The sequence below is a fragment of the Aquarana catesbeiana genome, linkage group LG06 (genome assembly GCF_042186555.1).
Source record: "Aquarana catesbeiana isolate 2022-GZ linkage group LG06, ASM4218655v1, whole genome shotgun sequence".
NCBI classification, from domain to species: Eukaryota; Metazoa; Chordata; class Amphibia; order Anura; family Ranidae; genus Aquarana; species Aquarana catesbeiana.
In genome coordinates, this window is record NC_133329.1 from 282641341 (window position 1) to 282659060 (window position 17720).

At 39.8% G+C, this 17720-nt stretch overlaps 2 protein-coding genes across 4 annotated transcripts in view; one reads left to right on the plus strand and one right to left on the minus strand.

The window, feature by feature from the left end:
• Window positions 1-17720, minus strand: part of LG06H2orf80 (linkage group 06 C2orf80 homolog) — a 134032-nt gene that overhangs the window by 26219 nt on the left and 90093 nt on the right. For all 3 annotated transcript variants that reach the window (XM_073633417.1, XM_073633416.1, XM_073633415.1), the window contains exons 5-7: window positions 10006-10090; window positions 8293-8370; window positions 344-431 (exon numbers count right to left, since the gene is read on the minus strand). In XM_073633417.1, the coding sequence (XP_073489518.1) occupies window positions 344-431; window positions 8293-8370; window positions 10006-10090 (251 nt within the window). The remainder of the gene's footprint in view (window positions 1-343; window positions 432-8292; window positions 8371-10005; window positions 10091-17720) is intronic.
• On the plus strand, window positions 2503-6394 carry LOC141146807 (gamma-crystallin-1-like). The gene is made up of 3 exons (XM_073633418.1): window positions 2503-2635; window positions 4147-4389; window positions 6070-6394. Exons 1-3 carry the CDS (start codon window positions 2627-2629, stop codon window positions 6343-6345), a joined length of 528 nt encoding a protein of 175 aa, XP_073489519.1. The 5' UTR covers window positions 2503-2626; the 3' UTR covers window positions 6346-6394.

Consider the following 17720-nt stretch of genomic DNA (forward strand, 5'->3'; position numbering starts at 1 on the left):
AGTGAACAAAAGCCTAATCGACACTGGCCCTAAGGCTCTTATTTTCTCAGTGAAGCCTCTGGTCTGCATGTGATCTCCTTTTTATATTTGGAATAATGATCACATTATCAGGAACCACTCTAACTGGTTCCTGATCATCAATGAGGACCTGAACTGTCAGTGAAAGCAAAGACTGAGAGCCGTCAGCCACGCAAAGCTTTAGCTAGTGGCTCTCAAAGGGGGTACATTTATAAACATATCTCCTGCATGAGGCATCATGCTGGGACATTGATGTGTGTGTATAATATGTCACTCCTTATAACTGGTAAAATAAGCCAAACCAGTAATTTGCTCCCATACGTACAGTGCTTCAAAGCATGTCTTGCTGCTTGAGGTGCTGTCAGCATGGCAAATGGATGTAGTGACAGGTTAAAGGGCTGAATCCAGTGACCCTGTAAATAAACAGTTTTATTAACAAATGATTGTTGTCCATGTTATTATATACACTCCATATAAACTATAATGGCTAAAATGTGAAACACTCCATAACACATTAGGAATATGATAAATTGTTAATGTTAAAGTAAACGTGGCTAGAATAGAAATGTAAAATTAGTAAACTTGTGTGACTGACTACTTGACTTCATATAGACTGAATAGACTGTTCTTTTGCTGATCTGGTATATCAGCTCTAACTGGTTTATGAAAATCTAACTGGTTTAAAAACAGCTCAGAATGTCTATTGCAGATCATTTTTTTAAATACTCCAACTTCTACATCACAAAGGCTCAATTTTTAATCATACCCATACAAATGTAAGGACAAGACTGTTGATTTATTTTTTTATATTTATATCTTTAGAGATCTCCTGAGAAAATTATGATTTTTTTGTATATTGAATATTATGAGTGTAGCTCAGCCCTTCAAAAGTGCAGAGCATTATTGTTACAATTATTCTATGATACAGAATATTTGTAATTATCATGTACTGCTCAAAAAATGAGTAGTAAATGACATATAATCAGAGTACCAGAAGCCAAGCAGTCCATCTAAAAAGCAATTAGCCTAGTTATTCAAACGATAATTTACGTGTACTAGTATTTAACAGAAAAAAAAATCATTCTAAATCAGTTCGTTGTCATTTTATTTAAGACAGGATACACTCAGTCTTCATCGTGTTTCTCAAATTATAAAAGACAATGTTTACCAAGTACCCTTGGTGTAGGTCTCTTAATCCTCTGTGTCCTCTATGACTTGGCGAATTACTAGAATTAAGTGTTGTATCATACTGGCTAGAAATGTTGGAATTAAACACTAAAAATGTATATTTGTACTTTTGTTTTGTTTTTTTTTGTTTGATTAACTTTTTCCTTGACATGACAATTGACACAATGCTAGTCCATGCAGTAATGCTAAATTATTGCAAATTAACCAGAACAATTGAAAATTGTCATTCCATTATTGACTATTATTATTTATTTTACACATTTTGTCTATTTTTTTGCATGTAATAGCATTCAAAAAAATAACTAAAAAAATTAAGTAGATCTTTCTAAACCTTAAATGGATGAAATTTAGTTTGCTTAAGCAATGTGTATCATAAACGATTTCCTTTTTGTTCTTTTAGAAAATACTTGTTTCAGTTTTTTTCATCCTTTTTTTTTTTTTACATCTTAGTGCTACCGATCTCCTCCAGCTTCTTCATAGGCACTTCTTGTGCGCACACACACTAAATCTAGTAGCGGATTGGTGGAGTGACACAGAGACAAGACATTTGGGCGAAGGACAGACTGTTGTCACTGATGGCTGATTTACCAAAACTGGAGAGTTCAAAATCTGGTGCAGCTGTGCATGGTAGCCAATCAGCTTTAACTTCAACAAAAAAAAAAAAACCTGGAAGCTGATTGCAAAATCTGGTGCAGCTTTGCACAGAAACCACACTCCAGTATTAATAAATCATCCACTGTATTACTTAAAATGCCTGAACAAGGACCCTAATGGCAGGATTACCAGGTATTATGAAAGCTATAGATTAAAAAAAATATATAAATCATCTTTAACATGACATAGTTATTTCTGTGAGATTTTAGTGACTGGATTTAAATCAGCTTTAACTGAATTTGAGCAAATTTTACGTTTTTTTTTTTGTAACTAATAATAAAATAAGTATTTGTTCTTTCTAAGTAAATATATTTATAATCATATACAGAGCTTGCTCTAGTTGTATTTTTTACATTTTTTTAGGCCTGTTGTTCTGTATTACAGACAAATACTAAAATGTTATTTAAAATTGCGACTGGTACCTTGCTTCAGATTGCTCGAACCAGCTAGCACCGCTACCAATGGCTATTCACAAAATACCCTATTAAATCTGCTGACCCCATATATGACGCCTGACATAGTCTCATTGTTTTCGGAATGCTACAAAGCGGAATTTTGCCTAAGCATTGACTACAGAAAGAAAATTCTCCAATAAAGCGTGACAGCCTGTGTAGGTCTCTTTTGCTGAGTAAACTACTTTATGTAATGGGTACAACTAGCTTGCTGTATAACTGCCCTGTTCATACACAGAAGTATATAAGGGATCCCAAAGCTACTGTCAAAACAGTGTTCAGTCAACGCGTGCTCTAACAGCAAAACAGCCAAGATGGGAAAGGTAATATATTTCGCCTTGCTTTGTCTCAGATTTACTACTTTATTACAAAAAGGACAACTTTATTTAAAGTTTTTTTTTTTTAAATTGAAACAGTTCTAGCATAAAGACAGATACTTATAATATGTCACAGTTTATATATTTCACCGACAGCGAGCACAGATGCCTTAATTTGGATCTAGGGTAACAGATAAACCTACAGTATCAACATTGCCCCTGCATGATATTAGTAAAGAAAAATGAAAAAAAAAATGTTTTCTGTAATAATCAGATTATGATATTGAGCCAGTGACCAACCATGCAAACAATGATAAGGCACACAATGGTGTTCTGCAAAATAATCCTGGAGGACTGACAACAAGAGACTCTTCAGGTACAACCTCTGATTGGCCAAACACTCTCTTGAAGTCAGACCTTCTGCATAGTAAAAGTCCTCACCAGGCATTAAACCAGTGCAAGATTTCAGCTATTACAGTCAAATGTATGGTTTTAGTGTATTTTATTAACTCAGTTATCTTGAGCATTCAGATATTAAATAACTATGGATTAATTTTCACTGTGTTTAAACTAACCAGAATGTAAAATGTCTTCACATAGGGAACAGAATCAAAATGTTAAGATATATGTTATTTAAAGGCTTAAACCTCAGATATTAGGCAATACACTGACAAGAATGCAATTTAGTGTTCCTCATCTGTGTTAGAGCAGTAATTTTCACCAACGTAAATGTTGCTTTCAGGTCTCATTAGCCCTTACTGCTGAATATTTTTGTCAATAGCAAGTCAGGTCATAGGCAAGTAATGAGAGGCAGAAAGAGTGGCGGCACCATACAGGATTAAAAACAGTTGCTTTATTTCACGACCATAAAAAGTACAACATGACCCCACAGTTCACAATGGTTGAACCATTGTGAACCGTGGGGTCATGTTTTTTTTTTATGGATGTGAAATAAAGCATCTGTTTTTATCCCCGGAGGTGCCACCTCTCTCTTTCTTCCTCTAATGCTATCTGGCTGGCGGACCAGGCAGGCACCCGGGATTATACATCGTTGGGATCTTGGTGAAGTGCCTTGGAGCGGTGTGTACCTAGTATAGCTCTACATTGGCAAGTAATGTTCATTGTAGCTCAGTGAATTGCACCTACTACACATTCATTTCCCACAGAATGTGTGTTAGTTTACATATTGCACTAGCTAAGGATTTACTAACAATATTCCTTACTGCACAGCAAAAAAAATGAATCCAGGAACCATTATAGAATTTGGTGTAAATATAATGCAGTTATCCTAATACCTGAGAAAAGTACTTCAGAAATGTAAAAAGTCAGACAGACAAGCTTTTTACCTAAACAGCACAATACCTAATAAACAGATGTGTTAATTAGAATGATTAATCTATTAAATACAAAAAAAAAATGACAATTTTGCTGAAAATGATGATGCTATGATTTATTCCAATGTAGCTATCAAAAAATAAAGATCTTTTTTGATCAATGTTTTTGTTTGCAAATTTTAGATCATCTTCTATGAGGACAGGAACTTCCAGGGCCGCTCTTATGAGTGCAGCTCCGACTGTTCTGACCTCCACTCTTACTTCAATCGCTGCAACTCCATCCGTGTTGAAAATGGAAACTGGATGCTTTATGAGCACCCCAACTACACTGGACATCAGTATTTCCTGAGGAGGGGAGAGTATCCTGACTTCCAGCAATGGTTGGGATTCAATGACTCCATCAGATCTTGCCGCATCATCCCTCAGGTGTGTCTCCTTCTGATAATTAGATAAATCTACTTACCAAATGGACAAAAAAGTTAAATTTTGTTTTTGTAGTTTCTTGAATGCTAGCAGAGTGCATATATTGTGATTTCCAATTTCACAAGGGGCACAGAGTTGATGAGTTGTGCAGTAATTTATTTATTTATGCAGGTAGAAATAGCATTTAGGTTTACATAATGTATATTATACACATTTCAGAAATATCTATACAATTGCTATGAATGCAATTGGTAGTCTTTATTACTTGAAGAATTGTCCTAAGGATAGAGTTTAGAGAGACAGAAAGGAGCTCAATGATTTTGTTATTGAGCCTTATCACAAATGTTAGTAGCCCTGCCCCCTCGGGAAAATGGTTCTTTTTACCATTCCGTTAAAACCTACTTACGGTGCTACAATAGTGTGTGTTGAAGTAGACAGGAAGAGGAAACTAATGGCGCGTACACACAACCAGTTTTGCTGGCGGACTAAACTCCGACGGAATTCCATTCAAGCGTTCTTGCCTACACACGGTCAAACCAATGCCCGACCAATGTCCAACCGTCCAGAACGCGGTGACGTACAACATGTACAACAGGACTAGAAAAAGGACGCTCATTAGCCAGTAGCCAATAGCTTACGTCTTGTACTTGCTTCAGAGCATGCGTCGTTTTTTTTGTCTGTCGGAACAGCATACAGACGGCATACAGACGAGCGGTTTTCCCGATAGGAATGGGTTCCATCGGAAAGATTTAAGACAAGTTCTATTTCTAGTTCCACCAGAATTTTCAAAAAAGAAGGTCCGATGAGGCCTACACACGACCGGATTATACAATGAAAAGACTCCGTCGGACTTTTTCTATCGGACATTCCGCTTGTGTGTGTACGCTGCATAAGTGTAAAGGGAAGTCAGAGAAGTCTTTGTTCATCACGTGTTATGCATCTTGCACAGCAGGAAAAAAATACAGTACATGGACATAAGATCAATTATAATTTTAAAAATGATCAATTTCCACCTATACCCTGGCATTTAGGTACACTGAAAAAATATCTTCATCTTGCATTTTTGTGCATTGTATTGCATTTTTCAATTCAATTGGTAGTTCAGTGGAGTTTCCATTAAAAGAAATTATCACTATCGTCATATGTTAGTATTTCTAAAAATGCTGGTCAGCAATGTACAACTAACTTTTGGTTAAAATCACTGCAGTGTCTTCATATGTGCTTTCCATTAATAATGACCCCAAATTGATGAATCTGTTGATCTTCAAAAAAGCTAACATCATCTCCTCCAAAATGTTTCTGGAGCCAATAGATGCAGACATAACCTGCTGATTAAATCTGTACTGTTCAACTAGAGCCTGTAATTGGTATTTAAGACCAAAGTACAAATGTTCTTTAACATGAAAGCCCTATAAAGAATCATGGGTTTTGACTTGAGCAAAAGATACATAAACACTATAAAAAAGTTTTACTTCATTGGCCCAACAAAATTACAACACAGTACACAAGTCTTAACATTTTTTTTCTCACAAACCAGATAAGTTAGAACAGTAATTCAAAGTTATTGAATCTTTTCTCCACAAGATACTAAATAAATATTTTGTTTTAGTATTTGAAAGTGAATTTCCTCAGTTTTTCAAAAATTACTTTGAATGTAAACTATATGATTCTTTTATATTCTAGCAACGTGGTTCCTTCAGAATAAGGATCTATGAAAGGGAAGACTTCAGAGGCGAGAGCATGGAGTTTTTAGATGACTGTCCTTCTGTCCATGAGCATTTCAATTATCATGACATCTACTCTTGCAACGTCTTGGATGGCCATTGGATCTTCTATGAGCTGCCCAACTACAGAGGTCGCCAGTACTACCTGAGACCAGGAGAGTATAGGAGATACACTGACTGGGGTTCTGTCAATGCCAGAGTTGGCTCCTTCAGACGTGTTAGAGAAAACAATTAAACTGAGTTTGAGCAAATGATTTAAATAAAAATATGGTCATTTAAAAATCTACAGTGATTTATTTTGAATATTGAGTAATGCATAATTTAATTGCTTTACTGGGAAACAAAGGGAGGAATCTTGTTCGGGTGTTTATGTATACATAGGACTTTTATCACAAAACGTAAAAGAAGCACTGGTCATAGAATTGAATAAGCTAAAGTGAAAAACCTGAAAACTGTCAACAAGACATTGCCAGTAATTCTAAAACACTATGCATATTCATAATACATAGAAAATATCCATATACAGTGCCTTGAAAAAGTATTCATACCCCTTGAAATTTTCCACATTTTGTCATGTTACAACCAAAAATGTAAATGTATTTTATTGGGATTTTATGTGATAGACCAACCCAGTGGCCCATAGTTGTGAAGTTGAATGAAACTACTAAATGGTTTTCAAATTTTTTTACAAATAAATATCTGAAAAGTGTGGCGTACATTTGTATTCAGCCCCCTTTACCCTGATACCCCTAATAAAAATCTAGTGGAATCAATTGCCTTTAGAAGTCACCTAATTAGTAAATAGAGTCCACCTGTGTGTAATTTAATCTCAGTATAAATACAGCTGTTATTTGAAGCCCTCAGAGGTTTGTTAGAGAACCTTAGTGAACAAACAGCATCATGAAGGCCAAGGAACACCCCAGACAGGTCAAGGATAAAGTTGTGGAGAAGTTTAAAGCAGGGTTAGGGTATAAAAAAATATCCCAAGCTTTTCACGGAGCACTGTTCAATCCATCATCCAAAAATGGAAAGAGTATGGAGCAACTGCAAACCTACCAAGACATGGTCATCCACCTAAACTGACAGACCAGGCAAGGAGAGCATTAATTTGAGAAGCAGCCAAGAGGCCCATGGTAACTCTGGAGGAGCTGCAGAGATCCACACCTCAGGTGGGAGAATCTGTCCACAGGACAACTATTAGTCGCACACTCCACAAATCTGGCCTTTATGGAAGAGTGGCAAGAAGAAAGACATTGTTGAAAGAATGCCATATGAAGTTCCGTTTGTAGTTTGCTGGAAGCCATGTGGGGGACGCAGCAAACATATGGAAGAAGGTGCTCTACTCAGATGGGACCAAAATTGAACTTTTTGGCCTAAAAGCAAAACGATATGTGTGGTGGAAAACTAACACTGCACATCATCCTGAACACACCATCCCTACCGTGAAACATGGTGGTGGCAGTATCATGATGTGGGGATGCTTTTCTTCAGCAGGGACAGGGAAGCTGGTCAAAGTTGATGGGAAGATGGACGGAGCCAGGTCAATCTTAGAAGAAAACCTGTTAGAGTCTGCAAAAGACTTGAGACTGGGACAGAGGTTCACCTTCCAGCAGGACAACGATCCTAAACATACAACCAAAGCTACAATGGAATGGTTTAGATCAAAGCATATTCTTGTGTTAGAATGGCCCAGTCAATGTCCAGACCTAAATCCAATTGAGAATCTGTGGCAAGACTTAAAATTTGCTGTTCACAGGTGCTCTCCATCCAATCTGACAGAGCTTGAGCTATTATGCAAAGAAGAATGGGCACAAATTTTACTCTCTAGATGTGCAAAGCTGTTAGAGACATACCCAAAAAGACTTGCAGCTGTAATTGCAGTGGAAGGTGGTTCTACAAAGTATTGACTCAATACTTCAATACAAATGCACACCGCACTTTTCACATATCTATATGTAAAAATATTAGAAAACCATGTATCATTTTCCTTCCCCTTTACAATTATGTGCCACTTTGCGTTGGTCTATCACATAAAATCACAATAAAATACATTTAAGTTTTTGGTTGTAACATGAAAAAATGTGGAAAATTTCAAGGGGTGTGAATACTTTTTCAAGGCACTGTAAGTTTTAGTGCAAATACAACTTTAAATTTAGCCTACTTTAACAGTTATAAAATGTACCTTGGCAGAACTATGCAGGTGTGTTGTTGAAGTCTTGCTTCCATATATTTCAAATACATCTTCCACTGGCAAGCTATGCTGTTAAATATTAAGCAAGTTATTTTAACTGGTAAGTTTGTGACAACAGTATATTTAAAGCAGTATCAGATATAGTTTTTCATTTACAGCATGCATACAAAATGGTGTAACACTTATTGTTATTCATTGCCACTCAAGGAGCTCACAATACAGAACTCTTCCTGTCTATGTCTCCTCTTTCCACAAAGAGGCTAATCCCTTTCTGTTCAAGCATTTTTCAGAGTCAGCATCTATTTTCTCAACTAAAGCCTTGTACACACTGCTAGTTTTTTTTCATCCAACAAAATAAACTGACAGCTCTGGTCAAAGCCGCTGTACTATTAATCCAGTGTTAGTACAGCGATCTCTCCTGCTGTACTATTGTCTTTTAACAGGGAGACAGCCCCCCCCCCCGCCAGAACACTCCAGTCAGTGATCGGGAGCTAGTCGGCTGCTGGTTTTCCAGCATGCTTGTCCGACAGAAGCCAGCCGAACGGCCGCCTTCCGTTGGACCGGCTGCCATACACATGGGCCGAATGTCAGCCAGTTTTTATTGAATCGCCCAATGTCGCCCAACATTCAGGCCCTGTGTACTAGGTTTAAAGCAGAGCTTTCTCCCCCCCTCCGGTGCCACATTTGGCACCTTTCAGGGGGGAGGGGGGAATGGGTACCTGCTTTTAAAAGGTACCCCCTCCCCACTCTGGGAGACCCCTGCGGCGAGATCCCCCCAAAGTTTGCCCCCACCTTCTTCCTCTGCCGCCAGGCCAGTTAGAAAGTGCAGGCTTTACTGCCGGTTTCCCTTACTACGAATGGCGGCGGCAGCACCTGAGAGCCAACTGATTGACGAATTTTGTTGCCGGAAAATTTTATAGGAAGCTCTCAAACTTTGTGTGTCGGAAATTCCGATGGAAAATGTGTGATGGAGCCCACACACGGTCGGAATTTCCTACAACAAGGTCCTATGACACATTTTCCATCGGAAAATCCGACCGTGTGTACAGGGCATTACAGTTTAATGCCATCAAACAGAATGTGCACGGGCACATAGGAGAAGTTTTCATACTGCAATGAGCTGTCCTATGAGGCTGCAGGGCTCCTGACCCTCTGCCTGCACAGTTCTGATTTGCCCTGTGCTGATCACATGCACTCTCCCAAGGAAAAAAAACCTCTCTAGCAATACACACCAAACTGAGCAGGTGCAACCTGACTCCAAGGGCTCTGTCTTATCCAGACTTGTCCAGGGGGACAGTACAGGAAGGGGAGGATCTATGCATATAGAATCAAACAGCCTTTTTACACAATGCAGAGGATTAACCCCTTAGGTTCCACAGTGAATATAGCAAGCATGCTTTACTGCATATACAGACTGATTTTACTGTTGTGGGTTTAGTAACACTTTAGGATGCTTGGAGGCACATATAGAACGTAGCAAGAATGTGTATGGTACTGTATTTATTATGCTAAATAAAAGAATGGACTAAACCAACTGATGTCATTGGTGTATAGCTTCTCCTTTTCTATGAGTTATTTTTCTGTACATGCAGTGTGTTTAAAGGAATAACAGATTTGGAAATTTGCATGTATTGCAGAGATGTATAAAATATGTTTTTCTTTATTTTGCCTTGTTTTAATATAAAATTCACGTATTTTTCTTACCATTAGCGTTCCTGCAAAAGAAGATAGAATCATAGCTTCTCTTTCCATCCGGTTAGGGTATTTATGTTGATTTAGTGCTAGCTTGCTATGAAAGAAAATATACTTTAGTTTACTGTTACCAATACTGGGTACTTATGCAGTAACTTAGGTGCATTTTTGAAAAGTGGAAGATTAAGGTCTGGTGTGACCCCTCTGACACCTCCATCCCTAATAGTGCACAAAAAAACAAGAAAAATAGCCCTGGGACTTTAGATGAGGTGAGAGAGGTTTAGCCAATGTCCACAGTGAACACTGAGACAAAATCAATTTATTCATTTCAAAATGTTATGTAACTGAGCGGTAACAACAATGATTGTGAGTTACCAGGCATAATAGCCAATGTACACAACACAGATGAACGTAAATATACAAAGATTTATTACAAATGTTATACATCAATGAGCAACAATAAAACTTGAAAATTGCTGGGTCAGTAAGTACACATACAAAATAAGATAAAATGTACATACATGTGGACAGGGAAGTATGTAAACATAATGCAGACATCAATAATACCCAGCATGTACCGGCATAAAATAAGCATCAATAAAGCCCTATGCATTTTGCGAGACCCTGCTCGCTCTTCAGGGGCAGATGCATGAATGTTGTATCTGCAATGTAAGTAAAAAGATCAATAAATGTATGTGGTTGGTAAATGGGGGCAGATGGAATGGTTAGCAAGAGAGGCCTGATGCAGAGACCTCATACTTACCGGAGTCTGAGATGAATCGCCAAACGCTGGATATCGAGATGGCAGCAGTGTAATACATCCAGCTCGGGAGCTGAGGAGGCGGAACAAAACAAGGCCACAATAGGGGAACATCCGGAGGATCAGCACGGACTGGATAGGGGTATTTCTCACTGCGGTCTCCACTTAGCCCCTTAACATTGTGTCTGAAAAATGTCTGCAAGGATGCATATATATCAGAGGGCATCATAACTGCAAAATGAACTTATTGTATAGGGTTCTAAGCTTTAATTTATATATACATAAAGATGTAAGTGAGTGAATTAAGGTTATAAGAGTATCTTGGTATGAACAAGCTAACTGAGATATGGAATATAGTAAATGCATGAATGCATGGTTATAAAACTGGTATGGACAGAGAGACTACGGGGCAATGTAGAATGATATAGTATTACATGTGTATAAAAACAATGTAACAAACCCAATGGGTGTCAGGAAAGTAAAAAAGTTGTACCTCAATAGGAGTGAAAAACATCCAATGGTTGTCAGTTTGTTCTTAGAGATGTGACCGCTCTATCCAATCGCCAAGTAATGAATCAGAATCCCAACCGTGCTGAACGTCCAGATATACCCACAAGACCCCGAAGGCTACACCCCCAGCGTCATGTACGGGCGGTGACGCATGGGCGTCCAAAAGACATCCACCATCAAAGGGGGGTGCACAGATGCAACAACCACCCAACCGTCCGGGATGACCCACACAGCCCACACCTGAGTTACCTCAGGGAGACGTCAGTGTATGGGCGTGGAAAACATGGCGCCGATGTGCAGATGGCCACCCCCGTCACAGACAGGAGAGGACAGCAAGAGATCAAGAACAGAGCTCCCCTATGCACATCGCAGCCCCCTTTCGCTGGTGGTCTTTTGTGGCAGTGGTTTTCATCCAGCTCGGGGGCTGCGATGTGCATAGGGGAGCTCTGTTCTTGATCTCTTGCTGTCCTCTCCTGTCTGTGACGGGGGTGGCCATCTGCACATCGGCGCCATGTTTTCCACGCCCATACACTGACGTCTCCCTGAGGTAACTCAGGTGTGGGCTGTGTGGGTCATCCCGGACGGTTGGGTGGTTGTTGCATCTGTGCACCCCCCTTTGATGGTGGATGTCTTTTGGACGCCCATGCGTCACCGCCGTACATGACGCTGGGGGTGTAGCCTTCGGGGTCTTGTGGGTATATCTGGACGTTCAGCATGGTTGGGATTCTGATTCATTACTTGGCGATTGGATAGAGCGGTCACATCTCTAAGAACAAACTGACGACCATTGGATGTTTTTCACTCCTATTGAGGTACAACTTTTTTACTTTCCTGACACCCATTGGGTTTGTTACATTGTTTTTATACACATGTAATACTATATCATTCTACATTGCCCCGTAGTCTCTCTGTCCATACCAGTTTTATAACCATGCATTCATGCATTTACTATATTCCATATCTCAGTTAGCTTGTTCATACCAAGATACTCTTATAACCTTAATTCACTCACTTACATCTTTATGTATATATAAATTAAAGCTTAGAACCCTATACAATAAGTTCATTTTGCAGTTATGATGCCCTCTGATATATATGCATCCTTGCAGACATTTTTCAGACACAATGTTAAGGGGCTAAGTGGAGACCGCAGTGAGAAATACCCCTATCCAGTCCGTGCTGATCCTCCGGATGTTCCCCTATTGTGGCCTTGTTTTGTTCCGCCTCCTCAGCTCCCGAGCTGGATGTATTACACTGCTGCCATCTCGATATCCAGCGTTTGGCGATTCATCTCAGACTCCGGTAAGTATGAGGTCTCTGCATCAGGCCTCTCTTGCTAACCATTCCATCTGCCCCCATTTACCAACCACATACATTTATTGATCTTATTACTTACATTGCAGATACAACATTCATGCATCCGCCCCTGAAGAGCGAGCAGGGTCTCGCGAAATGCATAGGGCTTTATTGATGCTTATTTTATGCCGGTACATGCTGGGTATTATTGATGTCTGCATTATGTTTACATACTTCCCTGTCCACATGTATGTACATTTTATCTTATTTTGTATGTGTACTTACTGACCCAGCAATTTTCAAGTTTTATTGTTGCTCATTGATGTATAACATTTGTAATAAATCTTTGTATATTTACGTTCATCTGTGTTGTGTACATTGGCTATTATGCCTGGTAACTCACAATCATTGTTGTTACCGCTCAGTTACATAACATTTTGAAATGAATAAATTGATTTTGTCTCAGTGTTCACTGTGTACATTGGCTAAACCTTTCTCACCTCATCTAAAGTCCCAGGGCTATTTTTCTTGTTTTATTTTTGAAAAGTGAAACCACACGTGTAGATATACTGTGCTTGCATAGAGCACTACATGCCATTACATCAACAACCCAAATTTTAAACTTTCTTGTATCCATGTCCTGACTGAACCCATGAAACCTATACCTAAACCCCTTCAACAAGCCTGTTTTACCTGCCATTGTTAAAAAACAAGAAAAAACCCCACAAAACTTAAAATCTATTTTGTTTTATCTCTATTTTAAAACAATAAGTCCTAAGGCTGGCCATACAAGGTCCGAACCGTTAATGGGTAGGCTGAATATAACAAGTTGATCAATCAATCAACTTGGGTACAATCAGCCTGAAGGATTCTTTTGCAATTATCGCTAGCGGCTGCTATAGCTCAGTTTCCTTGTGTAGCTATGTGTCTGATCTCCTTGCCGCTGATTCCTGACAGGCGGCTTATGCCCGCCTGCCCCCGCTTCCCCCACCAGAAGACAATTGCTTATTCCCCTGTCAGCACTGTCAGTGTTGATGGGGGAATTGTGCAATTTTTTTTCATGCAACCCTTGGTTGAAGGAAAGAAATCCACACCGTATATGGCTGGCCTAACTGTTGTTTCTTTTACAGCAGAAGAGGGCAGCTAAAGTGAATTATACCAAAACAAATATGGGAGTGGCCATTGCACACTTCAAACTTTAAACATTTTCCCTTGTCTAGCTTGCTTTTTATATTGTTAGTAGGATAGTAATCAAAACTACAGAAATTGAACCAAACCCAAATGTCTGTTGAGACACAGTCAGTACTATACTGATCCTGTCAAAAACATAGAACAAATAGAAACTGGAACAGGTAAAGCTAAATATAAATTGTTGGTATTGTGAATTGTATTGTATTATAAATTGTAAATTGCAATAGAGTGCAGGGGCTCTGGTAAGCCTGCTCTAAACAAAAGCGGGGTGCCCCTTATGGAGGGGACCCAAAGTTGAAAATCTGTATGTACAAAGTCTAAATTTAACACAAAACAAACAGTCTAGAAGTGCAAAATCTTTTAATAACGATATCCATTTATAAGACAACAAAAAACATCCAAAGTGTTTCCAGGACTTAAAGATTTCCCCCTTCTTGAGGGCTTAAAAATAGTTGTAAGCATATAAAATCCTATATTGGGAAATAGTAGAGCATCAAACATCAAAAACAAATGGGACTTATAAGGTGCCCTTACATGTATAAGACATTAACTGACATCAAAATGTCTTATGATTTTATTTATAATAGCATAAACAAATGATCAATAAATCTATAAAGTGTGTGACATACAGGCCACCGATGGCCAGTGCAATATCACAAAACAATACATTTTATGACAGATAAAATTATTATTTCATAGTCTGCCAATCTCACCCATACCGTCCAGCATATTTTTTCTATATTTGTCCTTTACACAAAGGATATCTCTCAGAGTCTTGCATGCTAATAAGAGTGCTTCATGGGTTCGAAAAACCCACTTCCTCAGGTTCTGAGAAGAACCATCAAAAGCATGGATCTATATTAAGACATCTTATTATTTTGCAGTTTTCTACAGATTTTCCCAATGTATACCCAATCATACAATATTAGCTTTTGGATGATTGGATAAGGAACTTGAGGACCATCACCACACCCCCCCCCCAGGAAGTGGCCTGGTTATGAAAGAGTGAGGAGCTGCACCAGTGAGCTCAGATCTGAATCTTATCTTTAATAGCAGCCTGTCCCCTCACTAGCCCCATTACAAGAAAGAGCAGATTTAGGGGTCTGGTGACTACTCCCAAATCAGCTTTTCACTGTCTGATTGGTGGGCTACCACAACACTCCACTCTGCGGCCTACTACTTAAAAACCACTTCAGTCCCGGAAGGATTTGCCCCCTTCCTGACCAGAGCCCTTTTTGGGATTGGGCACTGCGTCACTTTAACTAACAATTGTGCGGTCGTGCGACATGGCTCCCAAACAGAATTGACGTCCTTTTTTCCCCACAAATAGAGCTTTCTTTTTGTAGTATTTTTTACTTTTTGCTATAATAAACATCCCCAAAAAATATATAAAAAAACATTTTGTTTCCTCAGTTTAGGCCAATACATATTCTTCTAAATATTTTTGGTAAAAAATAAATCGCAATAAGCGTTTATTGATTTTTTTTTTTACTAGTAATGGCGACGATCAGCGATTTTTATCATGACTGCGACATTGTGGTGGACACATCGGACACTTTTGTTGCTATTTTGGGACCATTCACATTTATACAGCAATCAGTGAGATTAAAAATGCATTGATTACTGTGTAAATGTGACTGGCAGTGAAGAGGTTAACCAGGAGGGGGTGCTGCAGGGGTTACGTGTGTCCTAGGCAGTGATTCTAACTGTGGGGCGGATGGGCTATGTGTGACATGACACTGATCACCGCTCCGATTACAGGGAGCTGTGATTAGTGTCAGTGTCACTAGACAGAATGGGGAAATGCTTGTTTACATCAGCATTTCCCCGTTCTTCCTCTCCGTGAGACGATCGCGGGTATCCACGCGAACATCGAATCCTCGGGACCCGCGGACGGACTCAAGGAGCTCCCGGCACGTGCGAGCGCACCGCTGCGCGCGCCTGCTATCCGGACCCCGCGGGATCAGGTACAGTTAAGTGATTTCGCGCAGCGGAGCCAACCTGCCACAGTACAACTGCGGCAGCTGGTCCGCAAGCGGTTAAGGTGACCAGATTTTTACATTAAATCCAGGGACATATTTTTTTTTTACTAGTAATGGTTAATTAGCAATTAGCAACTTATAGCAGGACTGCGATATTGTGGCAGACAAATCAGACACTAAGTGACACTTTGTGGGAACCAGTGACACTAATACAGTGATCCGTGCTAAAGATATGCACTGTCACTGTACTAATGACACTGGCTGGGAAAGGGTTAACATCTAGGGCAATCAAAGGGTTAAATGTGTGCCTAACAAGTGTTTTCTCACTGTGGGGGAGGTGCTTTTACTAAGGGAAAGCATAGATCCCTGTCCAGGGATCAATGTCTTCCAAATTAACAGAACGGCGATTTGCCTTGTTTACATAGGCAGACCACCATTCTGCCTGTGTACAGAACGATCGGCAGGTCCACCGGTCCCACTGATTGGCTCCAATACCCAGAAATGCAAGATTATGTACATGGCAGAAGAACATGCGAGCGGAAGCAGGATGGACATGCGCCCAAAACTGAAGAAATAGTCCCTCCGCTCCAAGCAGCAAATGATCATCAGAAAGGGGCACAGATAATGGAAAAAATACACCCCCCTAAGCTAGTAGGAGCGGCAGAGCTGGAGTGTGTAATTCAGAAGTTTTATTTTTAACTCTGCACTGGCTGTCTTTGAAATTGCCCGGGCCCCTGTTCATATCATAACCGGGAACAGACTTGGTCAGGGGACAGTATCCTCAGTCTGGGGACTGTCCCCGGAAACCGGGGATGTCTGGTCACCCTACTACTACCACTTTTTTTTTTTTTTTAAAGCCGTGGTGTGTGAACACACTCCAAACATTGCACCTGGTGCAAAAAAAAATACACACCAAAAAGTGCACATAGGGTCCTCCAAAATTGAAGGACCTTGCCCTGATCCCCCGGGGCGTTAGGCTCCAGACGGGGACTGGGGTACTTTCACATGGTCTATCTGACTGAAGCCAGACAGACCCCATTCTCTGGGGGGCCTGCCGAAATAGACCACCACCAAGTACTAGGTGGGGCTCCCCCAAAGGGAGATCCCATGAGAGAGGGCGAACTAAGCCAGAAGGCCATGTCCACCCCCTCCCAAGACTTTCAGGGCAGGCCCAAGGACCTACACTCTACTCATCAAACATGAAACAAGTGTACAAACCAGACTACCAAAAAAAATACATGAAGTAACAACACAAGACAAACAACATAAAAGTGGGGAAAGGGGAAGTGGAGAAAGTGCATATGGTGCTATGTGCATGGCCGGCCCTGAGGCCAGGAATAAAAAAATCCTCTGGTCCTGGCCAAAAGACCTGGCCCAAGAGGCAGGTGTGAAAAAAAGTGTGTGGTGCAGTGGCCAAGGTGCCTGGAAAAAACTCAAAGTGCCCCTCTCACAGTGAGTAATTACAGCCCCTCTGGACTGCCACTCCAGGGGCACATACACCACAGGCTTTCTTCAACCCCAGCCCACAGCCAGACCAGTGCAGCCCCATCCTCGCCAGGAAGGCATAGAACTTTGAGAGTTCGAATAAATCTCTTGCGCTAATCAGGAATAGTAAACAAAACTAATAAGGATGAAAAAGTGTAATCAAAGTGCAGCAAAATCTCTAAGTGTATCACATGACACTAAAACAGTAAAGGTGAATAAGGTGATTTCGCGCAAATTGCTGTACATAAATATACTAAATAAACAATTAATAATGCATAAAATGCGATAAATAAACGTGTCTAAAACATCTACATAAAGTGACAATATTCAATATGTAATATTGCATACATCAACCATATAAATGATAATAAGGAATCATGCAGTGAATACTAGAAGAGTGTCCTGATATAAAATCATGTGAAATAAATGCCAATAAAAATGGCGTGTAACACCTTCCGTGAAAAATAGGAAAAACTATAAGGTAAAGAATAATAGGAAATCAA